Source organism: Molothrus aeneus, chromosome 13 (genome assembly GCF_037042795.1).
Source record: "Molothrus aeneus isolate 106 chromosome 13, BPBGC_Maene_1.0, whole genome shotgun sequence".
In the NCBI taxonomy this organism is placed as follows: domain Eukaryota; kingdom Metazoa; phylum Chordata; class Aves; order Passeriformes; family Icteridae; genus Molothrus; species Molothrus aeneus.
In genome coordinates this window covers 12,146,355-12,170,729 of record NC_089658.1, presented here as the reverse complement: position 1 = coordinate 12,170,729, position 24,375 = coordinate 12,146,355, and the positions used below count along the sequence as shown (strand labels likewise).

The 24,375-nt window shown below is 40.4% G+C and overlaps 1 protein-coding gene across 4 annotated transcripts in view; it reads left to right on the top strand.

Annotated features, from left to right (window-relative positions):
- Positions 1–24,375, top strand: part of ARNT2 (aryl hydrocarbon receptor nuclear translocator 2) — a 95,443-nt gene that overhangs the window by 14,550 nt on the left and 56,518 nt on the right. For 2 of the 4 annotated variants that reach the window (XM_066559182.1, XM_066559180.1), the window contains exons 2-6: positions 10,183–10,294; positions 15,945–15,992; positions 18,976–19,020; positions 21,524–21,737; positions 23,585–23,798. In XM_066559182.1, the coding sequence (XP_066415279.1) occupies positions 10,183–10,294; positions 15,945–15,992; positions 18,976–19,020; positions 21,524–21,737; positions 23,585–23,798 (633 nt within the window). Of the gene's footprint in view, positions 1–4,075; positions 4,223–10,182; positions 10,295–15,944; positions 15,993–18,975; positions 19,021–21,523; positions 21,738–23,584; positions 23,799–24,375 lie in introns of those variants that run through there. The other 2 variants (XM_066559183.1, XM_066559184.1) reach the window with 2 other exon arrangements.

Sequence of the window (24,375 nt, the reverse complement as noted above, 5' to 3'; positions counted from 1 at the left end):
AAAGGAAACAAGATGAGCTTAGGAAAGAACAAATAGCAGTGATGGTATAAAATTAATAATCAGTGATCCAGAACAAGGGCATACAATGGAAAATGCTTGGTTTTATGGTTAATGAAATAAAGTAATAGCAGTAATTGGATAATTTCCTATCTTTTGTACCTTTGTAGAAGAAACAGACTTAAGAAATGCTACTTCTGCTGCTCCTGATGTGAAAATTTGCCATCTTGTCCTGAAAGTAAATTTTTTTAAGCCCAGCATATCTTTTCTAGCAGTGACCAAAAGCAGATGCTTGAAGGAGTATAAGATCAGAGTAACCATGTGTGGTGCTTCCCTGGCTGCTGTCCCACCCTCCAGCCAGCCAGTGATGTTTGTTTCATAGAGCTCAATTTCTTTTCCACAGTTTTAGATAGGCACTACATAAATCCTGTATAGGTTTTTTTTTGGCATCCACAGCTGCCCATTGTAGGGAGTTTGGGGCATCCAGAGAGAGTTGTGATTGGTCAGGAAAGCTTGGCAAAAACAGTAAGGGTGAGGGAAGGTAAGAAGGATGAGAAGGAGGAAGTTGTGGGATGGTGTGACAGTGGCTGAAATGCTTTGACGTGGCCTTTGAGGAGTGCAGTGGCTTGGGGTGGCACCCAAGAGGGGGCAAGCAGTGCAGTGGGAGAAGGAATCCAGGCTTAACTCTTCTGGTATTTATATTTATATTTAATTTATATTTGTATATATACACATATATGTATATATGTGTGTAAATATATATCTATAGCTCTGTGTGTGTGTATATATATGTATGTATGTATATGTGGTCGTGAGAGAGGCCAGCAAAAATGGGCTGCTGTGCAAGGCAGGAGATGAGGAGTGGTTGGGTGAGAGGGCTTTTCTTTCTGTGTAGACAGGAGTCCAATCTTAATAAATCCTAAGAATGTAGAGGCAGATATGACAAAACACATCCATAACTGAAATTACAGTATAACTGATAGTGTGGCCGTGTGGGTTATTTTTTTTTTAAACTTGCATTTGCCAAGTGGGTAAATCTCAATTTGTTCTCTTTGCTTATTTACTAAGCAACAAATTTTACCAGGCCCTTGTAACAATTAGTGATAATCATGTGGACAGGGCTGTATGCAGGTGTTTTGCCTAATTCAGGATTATTGTGCCTGGCTTTAGTGTAGCTTTAGCTGGTCTTCAGCTTCCACTTTACCTCCTGATGTTTTACTGGATGAAATACAGCAAGTGTTCTATTTTAAAAAGGGAAAAAATTGTCCTGTACATGAATTTCTAATTGAGTGCCAACCAAAACAAGATAAATGAAACAGACTTGTTAAATGAAGAAATAATGGACTGAGCATGATCTGTGTCTGAGAAACTTGAAAGAAAGTCCTTGGAGTTTATTATTTTTTCCTCATGTTTGTTTGCCCAGGCTGGGTATGTGCTTGCACAGTTTGAGTTCATTAATGGGTCAGCTGTAGGCAGTTGTACATAACAGAACGGCCATATATGCCATTTGCTAGGTCTGATGCTCAGTAAAAAGTATGGAAAATAACACTGAATGTTACCTTCTGTTTCTTGCACATAACTTATAATTATGCAGTTACTTTTGGCAAATACAAAATGTCAGAGAAGCAGGGAGCATCACCATTCATTTCAAATGGAAATGATGCATAGTTTGGGGAGCTTTGTTTTTTGGTGATTTGCTTGGCACTTTTGCCACATGTCAGTAAGATCAGCCAAAATAATGTCAATAAAACCAGGGCACATTAATGCAGAGACAATCAAGTGTGGAATTATGTTGTATGATTGCATTATCATGTCTGTAGTTGCTGAAGATGAGGTAGGGTCACATTCAGACACCTTAAATGGTCCTGCTGCTGTTGTCTGCTGTTTTACTGTGACCCTTCATGTAAGCTAAGCACCTGCCTCTCTCCTTTTAATGATGTTTACATCAGTCCTGGAGCAGCCTTTCCAAGTCAGATTTTCATTCTCTCTGTAAACTGGTCTTTTAGTAGCTGCCCTACTTCCCTGCCCGATTTGCATGTGCACTTTCCCACTTGTAACTATTTATATCTGAGACATTTGCCAAGTGTTGGAGGCTCAGGTTGTGTTATCAATGTGAGTCTACCTCAGGTCCTTGGATTTGCTTCTGGCTCACTCCTTCATGCACTTCCAGACTTAGGATTTAGGAAGTACTTTTCTTCTAATGTGTCAGTCCATCATAATCATGGTGGAGACCTGGGTGCTCTTCTGCTTGAGTTAGAGCCCCACTTCTGCAAGGGGAAGGATTATCAAATTTTAAGAGGCAGGCCAAGTGCTTAGGTTCAGGCCAGTTTTCACCTTCATTCTGCAGTGCAGATACAAGCCTTGTTCTAATTCTGAGAGGGTTTCTTGTTTTTCCAGTACTAGAGAGGTGCTTTCAGAACAGGAGCCATTAAGGCTTCTTTTTTAACCTTTGCTCCCTGCTCTGAATTTCAGCAACCTCTCTTGAGGTAAATGGTCATAGTTTGGCAGGATTTGTCAGCAGTTGGATGCATTGGCTTATTAAAGAGAGTACAAGGAATAGTTCACCTCAGTCAGAGGCTGAAGAGGTCAAGAAGAGATAACACGGAATTATTAATAAGAAGTGGAAAAATGGCCAGGGGAAAATGCAGGGGCATAAAGTGCAATGTCATTTGTCAGGAAGATAGGAGGAATGAAGAAGCAGCTACCTTTTCCATTGTTCCCAGCCTAACTTTAAGTAGGCAAGTGCATCTTCTGTCTGTTGCTTCAAGTTCAAGGTTTAATCTATAACATCTTCTGCAGTGGGTGCAGAGGTGTGACTGCTGTCTTCTTCTGGATAGTGCTGATTGATTCTGAGTTTATTCATTTATATGGGTTGTGTTGATCATTTAGCCAGTGAATATGATTGTGATCCACATCCTTTCCTTATTCCACAATGTCTTTGTAAATTTTTGTGCCTTGACCACGGGGTAGATATGGATGAATGGAATTACCAATGTGACTGGACTGAATAAGGTGATTAACATGAAAATTGGAAATTAAAATAAGAAGTGCTGTCAAAATAACATTCAAAATCAGCTGGTAATGTATGAAATATTTTTTGGCTTTACAGATGATAAGACTGATGTTTCCACAGTGCAGTTTTTGGGTACTGTGGTTTCTACATGGCATATCTAATTTTGGGTGCTTCAGAGGATCCTGGTTTTGAGTGTTGGCTGCTCATCCTGCAGTGATTGATCTCACATTGTCCCTCAAGCTGAGCACTTGGAGCAAGAATTCCTCTAAAGTAGATCAAAAGTCTCTTTTGTCACAGTTTACTTCCCATTCTTTGTCTGCATCCCACCTTCTTTTGCACATGTGGTGCTGTTGAGCTGCGGGGCACACAAAAGGGTGTGGATTGCAGTGAGATCCCAGGACATCCCACATGGATGGCTTGTGTGAACACAGCAGTCAAGTGTGGGGGTACCAGAGAGGGTTTCACCGCTTTGACTTCAAAACTTGCTCTTGCAGTCTACTGGTGGGGCATATGGTACCAGTCTTTGACTTCAAATCTTGCTCTTCCAGTCTACTCAGGTGTGTCACTGGCCCTGCATCTCCTGCAGAGTCACAGCAGAGGTAACTGGATTTGGCCTCTGGAACACCAGTTAGGCCACTCTCTAAAATGCTTGGTCCCAGTCTCTGCCGAGAACAGACAGTGCCCCTTCAACTGAGCAGCTCAGTTTTACCATCTCCCCCCCTTAGAGTGTGCTTAACATTCACCTGTGATGCAGGCAGAGGATAAAGCTCTGATCTTCATTTTGAAAAAGAGAACGTTTCTCTAGCAACTGCTCACCGTATGCCCTAATTTATCTTCAAGATTAGGGGTGGGCCCCCCTCACACCCCAAAGCACAGGGCATTGTGGTGGAGGGGAAAGTTTTTAGTTAATTAGGATTTTTATATTATTCCTGTCTCAGTAGCTCTTTCCAGAACCTAAATGGTTAAAGTAGAAAATGTTAGTAATTTTGCTGCAAATAAATTGATCAGTATGCAAGACGGTTGTCACCGGCTGAATCATGGTCCACAGTTAAGGTAAACAGATCTGTGATGACATTTTCTGAGCAGAATACCAATGCTGCTACATTTCTTCCCAGAGGTTTCTGACTCTTCTTATATGCGGATAAAATTTCTCTCCAAGAAGGTTTTGTTCACAGCAAAGAAATAGCATCTTTGTAAGAGTCTTCCTTAAAGGTGGGATTTCTTGTATTTTGTGATTTATTTGTAATTGTAATTCTGTCGAGAGCATGGCAAGGAATGTTTTTGCTTTTCTGCATATCCTCTCTGTACAGTAGATGTTTTTGATGTGAAGTCTATTTAAAGTGTCTGGCAATGGAATGCAAGTAAAACAGTATTAACAGAGTTATCAGGAACAATGAAAATGGGGTTTCTTTTTTATATTCTTTGAGAGTGAGCTCTGTTTTATAATCTCTGTAGTTAATACATAAAAGCAATGACTAAATATACAGCTAGATTTTTAGCATTAGTGTTTCTGTGAAATATTTTTGACTACATGATGGCTTCGTATTTTTGTTGGCACATTCTAAAGTAAGAGCTATGATATAGTTTATTCTTAAATGTCTCTGTGCTAGGCAGAAAATCCCCCTTGCAATTGACTGCAATCAAAACCATTTAGCTGAGATGCATCTAACTCCCGTATGACTTCAGGGTGATGAAAAATACAGTTTCTAAAGAAGTTTTTGAAATCTGCTTTCTGAGAATATTTAAAAGAACATTTTGAAATCACTCTGTACGATGCTGTTGATGGGATTGGGAGCATTCATAATTCTGTGTTTAGCCTTAGATCCACGTTTACTTGGAGTGATTGACATCTCAGCCATTCTGTGGATTAGTGGCTGGAATCTGTCGCATTTGTATTGATAAAAGTAGAATTTCCTCTCGTTTAGTCAGATGTTGGTACCTGCCTTTAGTTGTGTTTTTTACTGTAGATGCTGAAGGATAAAGGAGCCCTGTGGAGAGCATGCTCAGTGGTACCTGGCACGGAATAGCAAACCTGGAGCTGGTCCTCACAGCTAATGTCAGGGATTCAAAGTCTCTGGGAGTCAGCAAAACCATTTCTCCAGTAGACTTTGGGTTTAAACCTGGCCCTGTCCATGTCTGCTGTATTTAGGCAAGGGAGTATAGCTGAAAATAGTGTAATTAACAGGACCTTTTGTAACATAGACTTAGGAAGTCTTGTCATGCACAGCGTTCCAAAGCTCCCCAGCAGGATGCACGGCTGTGGTTTGTGGAGAGGAGCAGAGCAGGGGCCACCATCTCCAGAGCTGTGTGATGCTCCCTGTGAGGACACCTGGCCAAGAGCTGCCCTTCTCTGGGGGATACCTCAGCAAGTCACACATCTGTGTCAGAAAAAGTCAGAGCTGCATTTCATGCAGTGGATCTGGGGTGGGGCTCAAGATTTAAAGTTTGGGTTTGAGAGCTGTGGTTTAATAATTTCCTAGCAAAAAAGAGAAGTCCAGGTTCATCCTGGCATGCTGCACTTGTCAGTAATTCTTGGTCTGATTGGGGTTCTCGTGCACTTTCATGGCATCATTGTGCAGCATTTAGGTTGCTCTTTGTGCTTTGCTTTGTGAAGTGCACAGCAGCTATTTCTTTTGCAGATCTATGTAAGAGCTTGAGACAAACATGGATTTTTGGGGGAATAAATCCCTGTATTTTATCCCAGTATTTTAATGTGCATTGCAAGTTATCTTTTATTTTAGAAACATCCGTGAATATTTTGGGGTCGACCTAAATGCGGCACTGAAGTAAAGTGTAATGCCCAAACTTTGAATGTCCAGCACTGAAATTAAGTCTGGACAGAAATTGAGGGACTAATTCTGCTTTTACATTGTTCCTGGATTAATGTGCTCCTCAGGGATCCCCAAGATGAACATAAATATTAGTGGCAGGATCTGGCCTGCTCCCAGACATGACAGTGATAAGACAAGAGCTGTAAAGTGTTGTCCAGCTGGAGGATTGTTCACTAAAGATTGCCAGTGTTGTGCTGGGTTTTGTTCTAACAACATTTCTGTGTTCTTTGGCAGATCTCTACGAACTCTCTAACCTCCAAATGAAATATTCCACGCATTTTTTCAGCAAAAAAATTATTTCTATTTGACACTAAGAAACACTTTTTAAAGATTATGAAGCAATTTGTTCAGAACTCTGCCTTGATGGTTACAGATGATTTTCATGAATGTTCAGCTTGACTTGTTTCACTTCCTGAGAATTATGTTTGTGCTTTAATTTTGAGTAGAGTAAGCAACACTTGTTTTATTTCCATTGGCAGAAGGGAAGCCCATTCTTTGAAAATTCAGTCTCAGAAAGAGAACACCTTGTTTCCCAACACTTGTTGCTGATGAAACACTTCTGTGAGCATCAGTGTTAATGTGTATCTGGACATGGGTTTAGATAAGCCTGAAAACATGATCTTTATGATTGTTGACTCAGCATGGCTTTTTGTTGTTTTTGTTTGTTTTTTATATATATCTGTAACCAACTTGATGCTGCAGGTCTGGGCTTCCAACAGAGTGACTGGGACTGCCCTAAATTTATGTGACTCTAAAGAATTGTGACCTACTCTTAAGACTTTCTTACATTATTTTTTTCTTTTGGTCTGTGTCTGATGCATGCTTCTTTTTTTGTTTTGTTTATGCTAATAGGCTTCTTGGAATGCTTCTCTACCATAGTATTTCTATCTGAGACTCCAGTTTATGAGTGCCATTTTTTCTTCTCGCTCTTGTTTTCTTTCCAGAGCATACATAGACAGGTAACTTCACAGATGTCTAGTCAGAGAAGCAGCTGATTGTTCCATCAGATTTTGCTTTTGGCTCTGCCTTCCCAGGTTGGCTCTTGGTTTTGAGATAAGATGTCAACGTTTTTACTTTTCTCCCCAGGCATATTTTATAAATGTAAAAATATCATCAAGATCTGCTTCTTTTTTATATTCTCATGAATGAGTAGAGCTGAAAGTAGTTTGGGAAGCATTTCAGATCCCTTCCTTCTTCTATCCATATGTTCTTGCAGCCTTCAGCTCTTGTGAGTTAAGTTCTCACAGACACGCCCTATTGTTTACATTTCTGCACAGCCATCCAACTTAGAGCTCCCAGCTGGCTGCAGGTGAGCACTGAGATCACTTTGTCATCTGTGTCCCTGGAGTCCTCTTGTCCTCTGGTGTCACTGTTGAAACACCAGGGTAGTGTGTGAGGAGCTCCACTGCTGCCTTGCCTGGGTCAGGTGCAGGGTGTTCTGTGCTCCATGGTGCTGTTCCCTTGGAGTTGCTTTCTTTGCTGTGTGGCTTGAAAGAGACCAAAGCCTCTTGGTTTCTCCATCAGCAGAACTCTTAATTCTGTTGTTTCAGGAGAGAGAGCCTGGAAAGCTGACTGCTTTTCTCAGCAGTGTATGTGCACCTTGAGCATCTCACGAGGGCTGCAATAGCTCTCACCGTGGGTGATGTCTCTGACATGGGAAGCTCTGAAAAGGAAGGGTAAATTGGGTGTCTTACACACTGATACATGTGCAGATCTGTCACAACTTCATAGTGCTGCAGAATGGAAAGTCTTGTGATTTGAAGGGCCTGAGCCTTTCCTCCCTCTTAGCTGAGCTTTCATGTGGCTGAGTGTCAATGCATCCCCTGATGAATTTTTTTTTTTCTTCTTGTGCTCATATCTTGGAAATGGACATTTTTGAAGACCTCCTTCTAGAACACAATGAGCTTGGTTTCATTCTCCCAGGACTGTGAAGACATATCTGAAGGCTGATTTGTCTACGAACTTACTTTCTGTATTATACTGTCTTTGATGTGCATGCAATTCTGTAGAATCAAGATATCTGCACAGTAATTCTTAGCTTATACCATGATAGACACATGATCTGTTTGTTGTAAAATGCTTTCTTTCACATGTTTTATGTTTTTGGACACTGACATAACTGAACCTCTGGTTTGGGCATTCCTTTTACTCTTTTTTCCATCTTTACAAAAAATACACAGTTCTGTTTGTCCTTCCTACTTGAATCTTGATAGCTGCCCTTGCCTCTCATATTTTCATACATGTAAGGCTGAAAATAAGTGCAGAAAAACAACTCATTCTGCCTATCCACAACCACCTAAATTGGACAATGATCAAAACTATCTGTCTAGGTCTCCTTGACTTGTCAAGGGTGAGAGCAAGGGCTCTACAGAGATTTGCTCAACCTGTTTTGGATGCACCTCTAAGCACGGAATGCATACAGGAGAGCAAGGGGGCTTTGTTTCCTTTTTTTGGTGAGCTGTAAGGTTACCTTAAACAATTAGTTTTGTCTTTTGGATGCAACCCTTGGTGTGTTTTTTCATCATCTTTGGTTTAGATTGAGGAAAATGAGGTTACAAGAGTTTCTCATCACAGTACAGTATTGTTCTTACTCTTAAAATATTGCTCGGAGATCATCTGAAATTGTCTTACAGCTACTACTTTAAGAAAATCTGATCTCCTTGATGATCTGTACTGAAATGTGTTTCTGAGTGATGGGGACACTTTGCAGGTAGATTTATTATGGTTTTTACCATCTGCTTTAATAAATGAGCAGAGCATTTCAGAATGCCCTTCGGTTCTACCCGCGAGAGATGAGTTTGAATGTTCTGAGTGAATTATGGGCATTAGACAGCTAAGGGTACTTATTCTGGAAATAGTGATTTACCAGTTGTTTGCATGCTGATGCTTGTATTTGTCTGCAGATATGCTAATGTGCATAAATGTTGTGTTTCCACATAGCTGCAGCTTTAGCCACTGTGGACCTTTCTGTGGTGTGGGGGCATAGGCAGCAGTCTCATTGTTTGGCCTTGCAGACTTTGTTAAAAAATATTGGATTGCTCTGTTGCTTTTTAGTTGAAAAGGAGTTAATAAAACTAAATGTACTAGAAGAAATCCATGAAATCAGTGAACAGATAAAATGTTATTATTTGAAATGCATAATGTTGTATAATGGATGTGTATAAAGTGTGGCAGAGATGGAAGTGCTCTCCAGACATAATGAAAGAACATGGATTCCTGTTTCCATAATTGAAGTTATTTCATACTTATCTGTTGGGGAAAAAAATAGCAGGATTTTTTAAACAGATTTGCTTTCCATTAGTAATTATATTTAGCTGTAGCTCCAGATACCTTGCCAAGTTGTTTTTTTTTTTTGAAGTTGGAAGGAAGATGCATTTTCTTTCAAGATAATTAAATGTTTTGACTGTAGATTTTTCCTCCAGAGTGAATAAAGTATATGTGCATTAGAAAAAAGTTTTAATTGCTCATATAGTTTTTAAAGAGTTATACAGAGGAAAAACATTCTTAATCCCATGCTTAATATGGGATAGAAGAAAAGAGTATAAATATGTTATATTCCACTTTCCTTTTTTGAAGTGTAATGAACTGTTATTAATAGACTTTAGAAATACTTGCCATTAGCAGTCTGAAAACCATTGCATAAGGTGAGCTTTTGCAGTGTCTCACATCAGAGTTTTGAGGTTTGATTAAACCTGTGGCTATACCTTGAGCCCTGGCAGAGGGATGAATATCAGCCTGGATTTTGGGCTCAATTCTGCTCTGCAAGACACACACAGAAATGCAGGAAGCCTTTGAACTCTTCCAAGTTCACTCTGGCCCTCTGAATGCCTCCAGAATATAAATAATAAAAACCAGAATCACCTGATAATTCATCTCTGCTCTCAGCTCTTGGCCTCTCTGGCATACTGAGTTTTTGAACTTTTATTTTTCTTGGTACCCAGGTACCAAGAAAATGATCAGCAGCTTCATTTGCCTTGGGGATTTGGCTCTGCATTTCTGTACAAGGCTTTAACTGATGTTGTTGTTGGCCTTCATATGACAGCCTCTTTGAGACTTGAAATGAGAACCATTAGGTCAGTGGAATTACAGAGATACCTACCTGCAATTCTCTCTGTCTCCTGGGCACTGTAAGGTCTCTTGACCTAGCTGGGCTTTTTGTAAAGGATCTGTGAATCTGCTGGGTTTTAGTAGAGAACTTTACTTTTCCTTAGAAATCAAAAGGAAAGCTTTCTCTGTTTGTTTTGGGAAGGGCCTGTCTCTAATGTTATCAGCAGAGGTTTCTCCTGTAAGGTAATGGATTAAGGGATTTCCCCCACCTCTTCCCCTACCTGTGCCTTACAGAAATGGCCTCAGATATTCCTGGCTCGGTGGCCTTGCCAGTGGCTCCCATGGCGAGTGGACAAGTGAGGATGGCAGGATCCATGCCTTCCAGAGGAGGAAAGCGTCGCTCTGGGTAAGCCATCCCCATTTTTTCAGGTCTGGAACTGGAAATTACCTGCATTAGAAAACTCAAAATGCACCTGGATACATGTGTGTATTTATTATGTAATGTTATATTTATGTAAGCTGCATTATGACATTAGTCACTGATGTTTTGTTTTTCTCTTCAATGCATCTGTTCTTCCTGCAAGATCAAACTTGCTGATAAGCATATGGCTTGTTGTTTGGCTTGTTTCAAAAGATTTTCAGGTTTGGCAAAGCATCCAGAAAGGAGTTTGGATCCCATGGCTGCCGTAGATATAATGAATGCATATTACCTATATCTGTTTAATCTTACAGTGATTTATCAAGTGAAAAAAGGTAGCAAGATTGCACATGAGGACTTACTGAACTTCATCTGAAGGTTACACTTGGAAGCATTTAAAGAGAGGCCTGTCAAAGATGTTTTCTTTATAGTTCCAGGTACAGAAATAGCATGAGAGCTTACTCTTCAGAGATTGTGGACCATGATTTTCTAGGTCTCACTGGAAGCAGCCCAGTCTTCCTCTGGGAGAAGGGCCTGAATCAAATTCAGCCCTTACACAAGCTTGAGGGCTCTGCTAAAGAAGACAATTTGTTTTATCTAGTGTCAGAGGCTGATGTGGTGTAGGGGTAGTTGCCCACATCAGATTGCTCTGTGGCAACTCATAGTAACTCTCTGTGTTAAAAGAAAAGTGTAGCAAGAGCTTGAGAAGAACAGAAAACTACTCTCTAGTGTTAACAACTCCCTCCTGGTTTTATCAAAGGTTGATCACAAATAGTAATGGTCTTTGGATGATGCTTTCTCAGAGATAACTGATCTGAGAGTCTCTTCAAAAGAGATTGATTAGTCTTATGTTTAGTCCTAAATCAGGCAGTGGTGGGGCTTAACAGGATCAACAGTGTGAGTGAAATCTTCACTGGCGATCACCTAAGGAGGACATTATTCCTTGCAAGAGCTGCTCTAGGGATTGTTCACCAAGGTATGTTGCCAGTTCTGTGTGTCTGCTCCAGTAACAGGGCTGGAGTCCCAGTCTTGGAGTGAATTAACAAGGGGGAAGGTTGACCTTGCCTCGAATGCAGAGCGAGGTTGGTGTGATGGAACACTCTGGATGGTTGTTCTGAGGGATGTTCCTTTGGGCAGAACACTTTGAATATCTCCCCCCACTGAGTGCCCTTCTTATGCTGAGCTAACTGTATGAAATTGGTTTGAGAAACTCCTAAAATCTCTTTGACAGGTATCACATTTTTATTTTCAAGCTGTTCAATGAGAAAACCTTTTTAAACTTGCTCTCAAAAGAAAAGACAAAGCATTAACATTTTTTCATTGCTACATAACATAGATAAGGTTTTGTACTTGAGTTGCAGGATATTTGATCTCTTTTTTGATCACAAACCATGTCAGCTCTGAATATCAGTTTGCAATTTACTGTTGCCAAGGTTTGATGCTGCTGACTGTGAAATATTCTGACATTAAATACTGACTTGATATTAATTGAAATGCTTTAACTGTTGAATTTTAAGTATTGTCATCTATTTGTGAGAAGGTGAAGTGAGGGGAGGGTGGGAGGAACATAAAATCAAATTATTTTAAATGTCTTTAACATGTTAATTCACTGAGTAAATTAGTATAGATTCACATTTATACCTGGATCATGTTATTTCATCTGTGCACCATAGCTCTGAACTAATTGCCTTTCTCCAAGCCTGAGCTGAGAGTGCTTTTTTTATTATTATTATTATTGTTATATTTTTTTTTAATGTTCCCACTGTGTTTATTCAGACCTTGAGGGAAAGAATGCCTGCTGTGTCTAATTCCTCTGAGCTTCTCTTTGAACAAAGTTGCAGCTAACACTTGGTCCTTTCTCTGCTGTTCTGGTGATACATCTCGGTACACCTCAGTCCTTGGGCATTTTAGGAGTGTTCTGTGCCTAACATAAAGGAGTGGAGCTAGCATACACAGCCAGCTTTCCCAGTTTTGGTTATCTCTGAAAATTGTTTCTTTTTTCATAATTGCTGATGCAAGCTGGCAGAATAATTGCTGTGTGGACTTGAATGTAGATGAGTTTAAACTCATTGGCTGTCCAGAAAGTGTTTCTGCCATGTCGGCATTTGGCTTCGTTGACAGCTTGGAAAAATATTTTTCCTTTCTATAAATTATACCAACTACTTCACAGAAAAAAGTGACAGCATAAGATAATGCACTGCAGTGGCCAGTGACTATCTTAGATCAATGCACCCTCAGTTCTTTATTTAATGTGGTTTTAATTCGGGCTTTGCTGTATTAGAGGATAAGGGGCTTTTTCACCTTTCTGGGCTGTCTGTACTTGGGCAGGGAGGGTTGGGGATTTTTGGATGAGCTGGTTTCAGTTGCATTGGTTTTGTTTTGGTTCATGGTGTAGTCTTGCCTTTTCCCTGAACCAAAACTATGAAAATCTGGGGAAAAGAGACCTCACTCCACCATTCTACCCCTCAATATAGTGCTCAATAAAAGGCTGTAATACAGATCCCCATCTGCTTCTCAGTGCATTTGCTCCTGACCATTCCTGCCTGCCCTCTTCCTACGCTGTGTAATCATGGCAAGCATCTTTTGACATTTCTTGGGAATTTTACATAGTAATTTTGTTGCAGTGTTGAAATCCTCTTGCATGGTAATCTTTTTAAGCTGCGCAGGTCCACCTTGTTGGAGGCGTTTTGGTTTGTAGGTTTTTTTTAATGAAAATGTTTCTAATTGAGAACAATTAATTTTTTAAAGTATTTTTATTACTGTATTTATGGTAGCCACACATCTTCTAAGGAAAATACGTTTTAATAAGTACCTCATGCATCAGGCCTTTTCACGATTGATGTGAACAGTATGAAAGAGGAAAACAAGATTTATGCTGTCTCTTCAAAACAAAAGAGCATAGTGCAGCTCTTTTTTAAAGCCTCTTTTTAATGGGAATTTTAAATGAAGATAAAAGATAGTCTTTCTGAATCTTCTGAAATGATGTCATTTGTCTTCTGGGAGGCTGCTTCTACTGTTTTGCTAATGTGCAGTATATTCTATCTAAACAGAAGATCTTATCTGTCATGGTATGAGGAGGTTGATGGAATATTATTTTTACGTGTTCTGCTGTGTTCTGCTAAAGGTTACAACTGATTCACTGCCTTTCCTTCTGCCTTGCTGTAAAGCACAGTGGATCAGGCAGGACGCTGGAATCAATGACTTTATATCTGAAGGGGTTTCTTAATGTTTCAAAGAGTTTTTCACTTTGCACAGTGAAATTAGGAAATGCGTTATTAACAAAGATGGAACAGAGATACATTTGCTGTTGCATTTTTTGAAAGTGTTGATATTTTAAATGAAATTTATGTTCAATTTCTATATGAAATAAATGGTTTGGGTAGTTTAACAAAGCAAAGGCATTATTTAATGACTTAGTCTGGTGCAGACTGATGTTACACCCTATGCATTCAGATTCTGCTGTGATGAGCCCACTATAAATGTGGGAGGTGTTACCTGAGGATATTTACCCATCAAGAATCTCCTAAAGGAAGCAGCAGATATCGAACCATCTAAATAACTAGGTGTGCTAGTTGCCCTCATTCCCTCAGAGGTGGTGATACAGTGCAGGTAGCAGATGATGTTATCATCATCTCTAATTCCCGGCATTGTATTCCAGTAATAATAAACTAGATTAAATGCAGTACAGCTAATATTTGATTTTTGGAGAAAGCCCATCCCTTAGCACTCAGCTGGAGTATTTGGCTGGAAGCTAAATAAATCATAGAATCATATCCACCAAGGCGTGTGATCTCAGTGTACTGGAGAGGAAGGAAAAGAGTAACAAAATTAATCTGTCCCAGTTTAAAGCAGTGTCTCTTAAAATCCCTCAAGAAAAGGCTTTCCCCCACAGGTGTATAATTTTGTCTGCAGCCTTTACCCCCAGTTTGAAACTGGGTGTTTCTCTCAGATGTGTTTCAGCTGCCAGTGAAACCCAGGTAAGGGTGTGATGCTTTTGTGAGAGCCATCCCGGTGCCGCCCTCCCCTTGTAAACAAACAGCTCTCCTTAACGTTGACTTCTGCATTTTCAGTGCAGGTAGAAACATTCTAATTCCTATAAATGGGAAGGTTTTTCTGGAATGTCACATTATTGCATATGGGGAGGAAGCAGGTAGGTGAGAGGCGACCCTGGGCTATACCAGATGTGTAGATGTTAAATTTCTGGGAGTGCTGCAAGGGAATCAAGGGGGATTCAGGCTGCTGGTGCCAGCCTTGAAGGTCACATTTGAGGTGCCAGCAGCAGCTGGGTCCTGGCTTAGCTGCAGCCCTGTGGCAGAGCTGAGGCCACTGGGGGTCAGTGCTGTTCTGCATGAGGCAGCTGAGGGATCATTACAGACCTTGGAACTGGATTTGGTGCTAATTAGGTGAGCAAAGATGTAATTTATGGTGAAAATGACGATTGCATCAAAGCTAAGCAAGTTAAATACACAGCTTTTCTTAAAGCTCTTTGGGGAAAATGGTTTTCTCTTTGCTTCCTCCAGAAATGAATAATCACTGTTACCATCTGGAAAATATTATTGTAACTTTTCTAGTGCCATGTCCAATATCTGTGCTGACTTGCTGCCCTCATTCCAATTGTACAGAGGTTGCTATGACTCAGACACATCTTTTATGGGCCAGTCTCTCTTGGTTGTCAGAATTTAAGAAGGAAGAATTTAGAAGAATTTAGTAGGGTAGTGCCTGACTGGCACTTCTCTTTGCTGATGTAGTTTTAGAAACTGTTTTTGCATCTTTGTTCCCACACTGTGGACATACAAATCTCAATTTATCATTGGTAGAAATCATTTTAATACTGAGATAAATATCATTGTCACTTTGAAGGGGTTTTTGCCCTTAATAGGACTTATACCTGTTAATATGAACAGTATTAGAGACATGGAATCTGTAGTTGTATGAAGTTTTACTACACTGAAAGGTTAGAAAGCGTAGCATGTTAAAGAAATCTGAGAAAATGTTTGCAAAACAAAACTATAATTTCCTATCTACAAATTAAAAGTGATTGATCAAGGTCTGTAAATCATACTAATGTATTTTTATTAAAATAAATACACTAATACAATAATTGTATATGGTAGCTTTGTATCAGCTTGACTGTCTACTTTAATAGCAGAGTTACATCCTTATATTTGGGGATATAAATATTTATCCACCTCTTTTTAGAGGTATACAAATGTCTAAAATGCTCTGTAAATTATACTATTGTATAACTTTGTAGTGATAATAACTATGATACAATCACACTGCCTAATCAGAATCTAATTTAGATGTCTAAATTCAGAAGATAATTTTCCTGGTCTGTCTGTGTAAGAAGTGAAGAAAGAGGTTCCTGCTTTTCGTGGCTCCCTGGAGGATCCAAACTGGCTCAAGGGATTTGGCCCAAGGAAGAACTCAGCTCTTCCACAGCCTTGAGAAGGTCTGGGACATAAATCAGCTGATGAGCTGCTCTTACCTCTGGAGGGGATGAGCAAGACTGGAATCCTCAGTCCTTAGCACCTCTAGGCAAAACACAAATCTAACAACACTGAGAGCAGCTGGCTTGAATGTTCATGGCACTATTGCCAATGCCTTGATTGCTGATTTGGAAATCTTGCTTTTACAGAATGGACTTTGATGATGAAGATGGGGAGGGGCCCAGCAAATTTTCAAGGTGAGCATTTACAAAGCAGTTGGCTAAATCACTGATTTCTTTCAGTGGGGAAAGACAGCTCATTGCTGATGTTTGAAAATCAATATAAATACAGGTGAAGAACTTGCCAACAACTCAACTCAAATATTAGTTACTCTTTTTATCAGCTCCCTCTGAAAATTAGGCATTCTGGCAGAAACCTGCCTAATGTAGTTATTGGCTTATAAAGCTGACAGCCTGTGTGTCACAGTTTCACTCTGCAGCTTTATCAAATGAGAACTTGTGATTTTTAGCTTATTATTTCAACTGCTGTAGATGGACTTCAGTTGTTTGACATTGCTGAAGTTGTCTTTTGGCCACTGAAAATGAAATTTCATTTCTAATTTATTTCAGATGTTAATTGCTTGTTAAGACAATTTGACAGATCATAGAGGTGGATTGTTTTTTAAAAATTAGTGAGCTTTATGTTATGTACCATTAGGTATAATTGAATAGTAAAAGTTGACCAAAAATGTTAATTCACATGGAATATTCAAAGCTAGAAATAAACAGTAAAGCCTCATTGCCATTTTTTCACTTTTTCTTTTTTTTTTTCCTGGTCACACTGTTTGCATTTTTTCATTAGAAACCAAGCAGATGCAGCGAGGGGTGTAGATAGTTTGAGGCCTGTGGGTAACTGCTGATTATCCAAATTGTAATTGCAGCTCTGTAGCAGCAGCCATGTTGCAGCACAGCTGTCACTGTAGGGTTTAACAGGGTCATTCCAGTCTGAAAGAGAAGTGTGCTGAAAATCCACTGTGACACCATATCATCATTTACTGGACAAGACCAGCAGTGCTTTCGTTTGGTTGGTGTCATTTACAGAACCGGTCCCTGTGTTAAAACTGGTGATTTGAGGGCTTGGTCCTAATATTTGCTAGAAGACACATGTTAAGGGAACAAGATTTGTGAGGAATGGGACCTGATCTGTGCCTGCACAAGCATCCGGGTTTCTGGGCACACTCATACTCATGTGCTGGTCCTTCCCCATTCTGCTTTTGGCCTTTCAAAATTTGGTGGTGGGTTGAGCCAATAATTCCATTGCTTTTAATGGAGAGGTATGCTGTGCTGTGCTTAGACTCAGTTGATTTTAGGTGTCAGATCAAAATCTGATATTTAAGTCTTAAATGCTGTATAGACCCCAGGTTGTTCTGTTTTTAGAGAGTACAGAAAAACCATGCTGAGACACCCAGGGCTACATTCAGACATCCTCTTCTAGTTGTTCCCTTCTCCAGATTGCTCACATGACTTACTCCTAGCTTGTTTCAGTCAAAAATATTTAGTTGTCAAAGAGCTGCTGTTTAAATGTTGAAGCTTACCCAGCTGGCTTTGACAGAAGTGCCTGAAGGAGCACATGTGCAGAGGTCAGCTGGGAGACTGGAAGGGAAAAAGCAGTAGTTGGAGGCAATAACATCTTCAGTTATTGCAGAGAAGGATGAGTAGCCAAGGCCCAGGCTGGCGGGAGCACAGGAGTAGTGGTGTTATCTCAGTGCCCCATGGCAGGTGACACACTCTGCTTCTCAGGGCTTCCAGCTCAGCTCAGGTATCCCTGCATGCCACCCCATCTCACACAGAGCCTGTGCATGTGCTTCCCCTGTAATGTGCCCATTCCTCATTCAATTGGTCTTTTTGCTGAAAATTACTTGGCCTCAGTCTGTTCTCCAGGCAGAGTCAAGGGGAATGAAGTGGTGCTGTCACTTGACTGTTCTGAAGGTGCTGATGTTGAACACAGCATAAAGAAATACAGCTCAAGATTTGCTTTGTCTTCACTGTTTGAATGAGGAACTGGCATAGGTGGATTCCTTAAAATTAGTTTTAATTAATTTCTGACAGAAAAAAAGTAAAAGTTCATTATTGATTTGTTAGAAGAGGAAAGCATGCTCATTTAGGCTGTATTACTTTTATAGCTAATACATGGGACCTTCATAGGCTGGCTGTTGTAACAAATTACATCATTTTGGAAAGACATAATTCTAATACAAAATCTCATTTAACTGTTCTTGAGCAGTTATAGTCTTCACTTCTAGAAAAGCCATTACCTTATTTTTGTGTTTTCCAAAACCTACATTTTGTGTTTTGGAACTAGCAGTTTCGTTTCAAACAAATGAGTCTTTCCATAACTACGCTAGCAAAATCCAATTTCAAATGATTAGTGCATTTTTGAGGAAAGAGAAAGAAGAGCAGCACATCATTTTTTACTGAATTGTCACATTGCTGCCTGTCTTTGGGACAATGCTTCAGAAACAGTGAAGGTTTAGTCCCACAGGACAAAAGTCCCATTGGTCTGGGTTTCCTCCATAAAGGTGCTGCTCAAACACCACACATACCTGCCTGGGCATCCAACTTCTGTTGATTTGAGTAGGAGTGAGGTGCCTGTTTACTTCTAGGGAATTAAGCCAGTTTAAATTTCACTTCTATTTACCCAGCAGTTTCACCTGCCTGCCTTTTGCCAGCCTCCAGCCAGTGCAGTGTCTGTACCTACAGAACTTTTTCCCTTACATAAGGCATCGCCCTTCAGCCATGTCTCTGCCCTCCTGTGTTATCTGTAGACCATCAGTGCCCTCTGCTGAATGGAGGGAGCTGTGGTTGCAAGCTGGAACGGATACAGCCCCTTCACTTCCAGCACAGCAATGAATATTTCATGGCCTGCTGTGGATAAAAGCTCACTGGTGTTTTCTGTACTGGTGCTGCTTGTTAAGTTTCCCAAGAAATCAGTGTATGTCAAAGTGTTTGCTTAAATCCACTGAAATGTGTCTTCTTTTTTTTAAAGATACAAATGAAGTTTCTGAATTGGCATGGCTTGGATCAGGCTCTGTGTTTTCTTTGCTGTATCATTCTCATTCCCTTGTTTTTCTTGCTGTTATTTGTAATAGTTTGCAGTTGTGAATTTTTTGCTTTCTGCTGTGTGTTGGCTATCACTCAATGCATAACCCCTGTTGATTGATGTACTATCTTTTGTTTCTAGGTATGATGGTGATCAAATCACTGGTGATAAGGAAAAGTTTGCAAGGTAGGCGTGTCCTGTAGAGCTCTTCTGCTGAGAGAAAAGAGGGGGATGTTCGTGTCCAAAAAACCTCAGTACGTGTGCCTTAGCTTAGAGAGATGGTTATTCTGTTTTAGGTGGGATGATGATCAAAGTAGTGCTGACACAGAAAGGAAAGGTAGGAAAAAGAGAAGTCAAATATGGTTTGCCCCCTTTTTTCTTTTATATGATGCTGTTCATACTGATCTTTTGGCTGTTCCAAAACTGCTTGAAGTACAAACCCATAGTGGTTTTGGATCAGTTCCCCAAAATTTAATGTCCCTTTGTAATTTCTGTATAAAAACAAGGTTAGAAATGACAGAATTAGGACATCATTCTGTACAGGTTTGTGAATGCCAGGGTTCCTAGGATGTACACTTTGGAAGAGCAGCACAGCCCCTCTTTTTCCTTTAAGGCTTTAAATTTGAGCTAGTTTCAGGAAACTTTTGGGGTATTGTCTGCTTGAACATTTCCACAGCCAGTAGATTAACATGCTATTACTTTCTAGCTTTTAAGATCATAAATGAAGTGGACTATTGGGATACTCCTTTTCTCTCAGGAAGTTTTACAGTCTCTTTGTTTAGTCTCTATAATGGTTGTTTTCAGTGTCCAGAAGTACTAAAATACTTGAGTGGTAGACAATGTATTATGTACTTATAAGTGTGAAATGTATGTTGAATCTGTCTGTTCTTTGTCTCTCTCTCTTTTTTTCTTAACCACCGCTTCTGTGAAAATGCTGAACTTAGAGCAAGCTTTCATCATGTAAAAATGCTTTTATCTTCCCTGTGTCCATATTTATCTGCATGTACCAGCTGGCATGTACACACATGTGCTCTGTGTACATGTGCACTGTCACACCAGCTGTGTGTGTGACCCAGCTCCCCCTGTTCCCTCCTACATCTGTGCAGACCCACACCGGGGCTGTTCCTCAGCCAGCTGAAATGAAAGGTTCACTATTACAGTGTCCTGGACTGTGACCTCAGGCAAGGCTTGGCTGTAATTTACTGAGCATAGCTGGATTTTCTGCATCCCACAGTAAGCATAGGAATAATAACTCTGCATGTAGCCCTAACAAGTGTTGTTTCTGCAGACTGTGCCTCATGCATGTAACACCTGTATGTGCAGGGGCAGGAAAAAGCAGGGCAAGCACTTGCATTCCTCTATTTCAGGAAGCAGCATACAATTCTTTCCTGCATTTTAAGAAAAGACTTAATTCCTAAAAGTATCCAGAAAGTGTGCCAAGCCTAGCTTCTGCTTTTATGGTCAGTCTTCATAGCAGTCAGCTCCAAAGAATGTTGCAGTTTCTTTTAATGTTGTGTTATCACATCAGTCAATGCTGGTGGACTCTCCAAGTGATCACCTCTCACATCTTGTTGGATCAGCCAGCGATCCCACAAGACAATGCCATGCACAGCTCATTGAAATCAGTGGAAGATGCTGCTTTGACAACTGAAGCATCATCTACCTGTCGTGTACTTGTATTTAGCTGCCACCTGACAGGTACAGTATGAGAAGAATAAGTGCTGGGCACTGAAGCATTCTAGGTCCATTTGGACCATATCAGATGTATATATGGGTGTGATTCATTAATGCTTATCAAGCAGTGGTGATTTCCAGAATGTGAAAACTGAACTCTGAGATGTTTATTTCTGAAAGATTCTGGTGGGTGTCCATTTTGGGATTTCTCAAATTTGACTCACCACCTCAGCCATATGATTTCTCTAAAGGATGAGAACATTGCAGCCTAGCCCAACTTGGGGCAGCATCAAGTACTGTCATTGTTGCTTCCCTGCTGTGCTAAATTGTCCCTGAACATAAATTCCGGTCTATGTCTGACAAGCCAGATGTTTACTTGCTGTCTTTTGTACTTCATTTATTTATTAGAATTTTTTTTTTTTTTTTGTATGTAGTGTTATCCCATATATGGTCCCAGTGCTGCAGTCTGATCCTGCAGGCATGTAGTAACTCCCTGCAGGGATGTGGGGTGTTCCAAACAGCATCGTTTGGGATCTGTGTTGTCACTGAGTGGGCTTTTTTCATAAGTCAATGCTGATGTTTCCTGCTGACCTGATGCAGTTGTTAGTGAGAGGTTTCCTCTAAAGGACACCTTTTATGAGAAGCTGAGAGATGCATCAAGCAAATCTGGGAGTTTGATTGGAGTTGGCAGATGTTAGCTCCTCACATATTTCTACTTCATTTTTGTCCTTAAACCAAAGGAGATTAAACTGTTTAAGAGATTAAGGCCACAAGCCAATAAACAGAAATACAGGTTCTTTTCACAGCTATGGGCAAATCATATTTATCTGTCTGTGGCCTGGATTTTCTGTCTGTAAACGGAGGGATAACAGTGGTTGGCTTTGTAAAGCACTTTGCTCTCCCGGGGTGCAAACAGCAAAACAAGTGCGAAGCATTATGATTCATTACCTCCAATTGAGATTCTTACACTGCTCACATCTCTTTCTGTTGCTTTGGTGTTTCTTTAAATGCTCAGGGAGAATCACAGTGAGATTGAGAGGCGCAGGAGGAATAAGATGACCCAATACATCACGGAGCTGTCAGACATGGTGCCCACATGCAGCGCCCTGGCTCGCAAGCCCGACAAGCTGACCATTCTTCGCATGGCTGTTTCCCACATGAAATCCATGAGGGGCACTGGAAACAAATCTACTGATGGAGCTTACAAGCCTTCCTTTCTTACAGAACAGGTAGAAGTTACAAAAATGTTGGTTTTCCCTGGTTTTTTTTTTTGGTGTTAAAAGGCATAGAGCCTCAGCTTGATCCTGCACAGTAGTGTAGCAGCTGGTACCAGTTACACCAGTTACCTGTATCCAAGGTGTGAATACAGACAGTTTTCTGGTGACTGTTTGGACTTGATCTTAACACTCTGGCAGATCTTTCTTTTTGGAGAAGCAAATTGGCATTCTTACCATTGAGATCTGTCCATCTGAAAAACAAGTTACTCGCTGCTTCGCAGAAAGGAATTTTCACCTTCAGATCTGGCTTCTTCCCATCCTAACAGAGATTCTCTAAAATAAGTAAAAATCAGTCTGGAAAGACCTGCCTCTCTCTGGGGATTAGAGGAAGGTTGAAAACATCATTTAGTCTTAATGCTGGAGTTCCCAGCAGCTGAACTGGGCAGAGATGAATCCTGGCCAAGGTGCTTCTTGGTTACATTTTTGATGGAAGGAGGAAGATGCACCCAGTGCTTGAAGGAAAACTGTGTTTACTGAGCACATGTGTTTCCTACCACCTCCATTATTTTCGAAGTCCTATGGGTGTAGTGTTCATTTTTGTGGTCTGAAGTGATTTAAGCACTTACACATGGAAGTTATGGCTGGAGGCAATGCTTCTTTCTCTTAGATAAACAGCAGCTGCTGCTGACCCCTCAGTGCTCATGACTGCTTATTCCAGCTCTCCTGGATTGTGTTTCTGGAGGGATTGTGCCATTCTGCTGGTAGCACACCCTAGTCACTTCTTGTTGCAATTTTTTTTTTAATCTTGCAGAGAGAATTTGCTTTCATCATTTTTAATAATGTGCAAAACTGATTGTACCATCCACAGTATAGTGTGGCCAGCTGTGCTATGAGGTTTTTTGTTTAGTCAGTAGTTCAGGATCAATGTGCTTTCTCTATAACAAAGCAGCAGAAGTTGACAATCTGTTGAGTGTTTCTTGAGATGAATTATCAATTTCTTAGTAGTTAGCCAGATTTTTATCCTCACCTTACCAGCTAATACCTACCACTGGAACACTAACCCTGCTGAGACATCCCACCTGGAATGGGACTCCCATGTTTGAGTTCCAGGTGCAGGATCTTAACAAGCTCTGGTGGTCACTGGAGCCACCAAGGGCTGTTCAGGCTTCTTTTGCAGGAATTGGAGTGGTAGTTGTCATCCTTTGCCATGAGAGATTTTCAAGCTCTGTTAAGGAAAGGGAGTATTTCTGGGTGATGCTGGGGCTTCACATTCACAGGCTGGAAAACCTCCAGAACCTTCTTGTGTAGTGGCTCAGGGCCCTTAATGGAAGAGGAGGCTGGGGATTCTTTCTTAATTTCCATTACACTTTCTGCCTTTTATCTGGTGACTCTTTAATTTACAAACAGAGCTCATCCTGAGCAGGAGCAGGGAGAACCAAACTAGAAAGTCTTATTGCTTTCTTTCCAACTAAATTATTTAGAATTTTTAATTAAGGGATGAGTTTGCCATGAGTTAGAGCTGTTCATTTCCTCTGTTTGTACTCTGAGATATCTTTTTATTTTTTAATGTTAGATGCCTGTCACAGATTATGCAGTGAGTATTAGTTGTTTATTTTCCTTAAGTGCATGGAGATCACCAGAGGAAAGGCAATAACAGAAAATAAAACGTTGTTTGTTATTGAGATGGGCAATTTATGCCTTGCTGCAAGTTTGATTGTGTTGTTACATCAGTGAAAATTTCTCTCTCAGTTTTGATCAGCTAGTAAGATCACAAGAAAACAATATTTTCTGACAGTGACAGACGTTATATTTAATTCCCTTTCCTTGCTGGCATTCTAATCAAATCCCTTCTTTTGAAGGAACTGAAACACCTTATCCTGGAGGCTGCAGATGGGTTCCTGTTTGTAGTTGCAGCTGAGACGGGAAGAGTGATCTACGTGTCAGACTCGGTGACTCCCGTGCTGAACCAGCCGCAGTCGGAATGGTTTGGCAGCACTTTGTACGAGCAGGTTCATCCAGATGATGTGGAAAAGCTGCGAGAGCAACTGTGTACATCTGAAAACTCCATGACAGGTCAGAAATGGCTGATGTGTGCCTCTGGGTGTTCAGGATCCCTGGAGAGCTTTTCCTGACATTCAGAGTGCCAGGTGTAAAAATCTGGTTGAAGTGAAACTCGGCTAGATTAAATTGTGTTTTCTTGCAGGCAGTACAGTAATGTAAATCTTCTTTTGAGTGACTGCATTTTGCTTCCTATTCATTGACTTCAGTCAAACCACCTTCATGTAGCTCTGCATTCAAACTCTGGTTTGGAATCTGGATTGTTCTCAGGCTTGGTCTGGAAATCTAGATTGTTTTCATTTCATCCTCAATGAACTTGTGACTTCTTTACAAGTATGTGTTTCTTTGAGGCAGTGTTTAATTCGAAGTCAAAAATCATACCTCAGACTTCTGTTTTCATACAAGTTCCTTGTGGTTTGCTAATTGGAATCTTGAAGGGAAAAAATCCAGTGTTTGGCAACTAAAAATATACTGGATTTTAATCATGAAGCTCCTGTGCAGTAGTGTAAGTTACCTGAAAGTTGATTGCCTATCATGTTGCACGTAAAACTAAACCATATTCATATCTACAACTCTGACTTTTACAGTTATT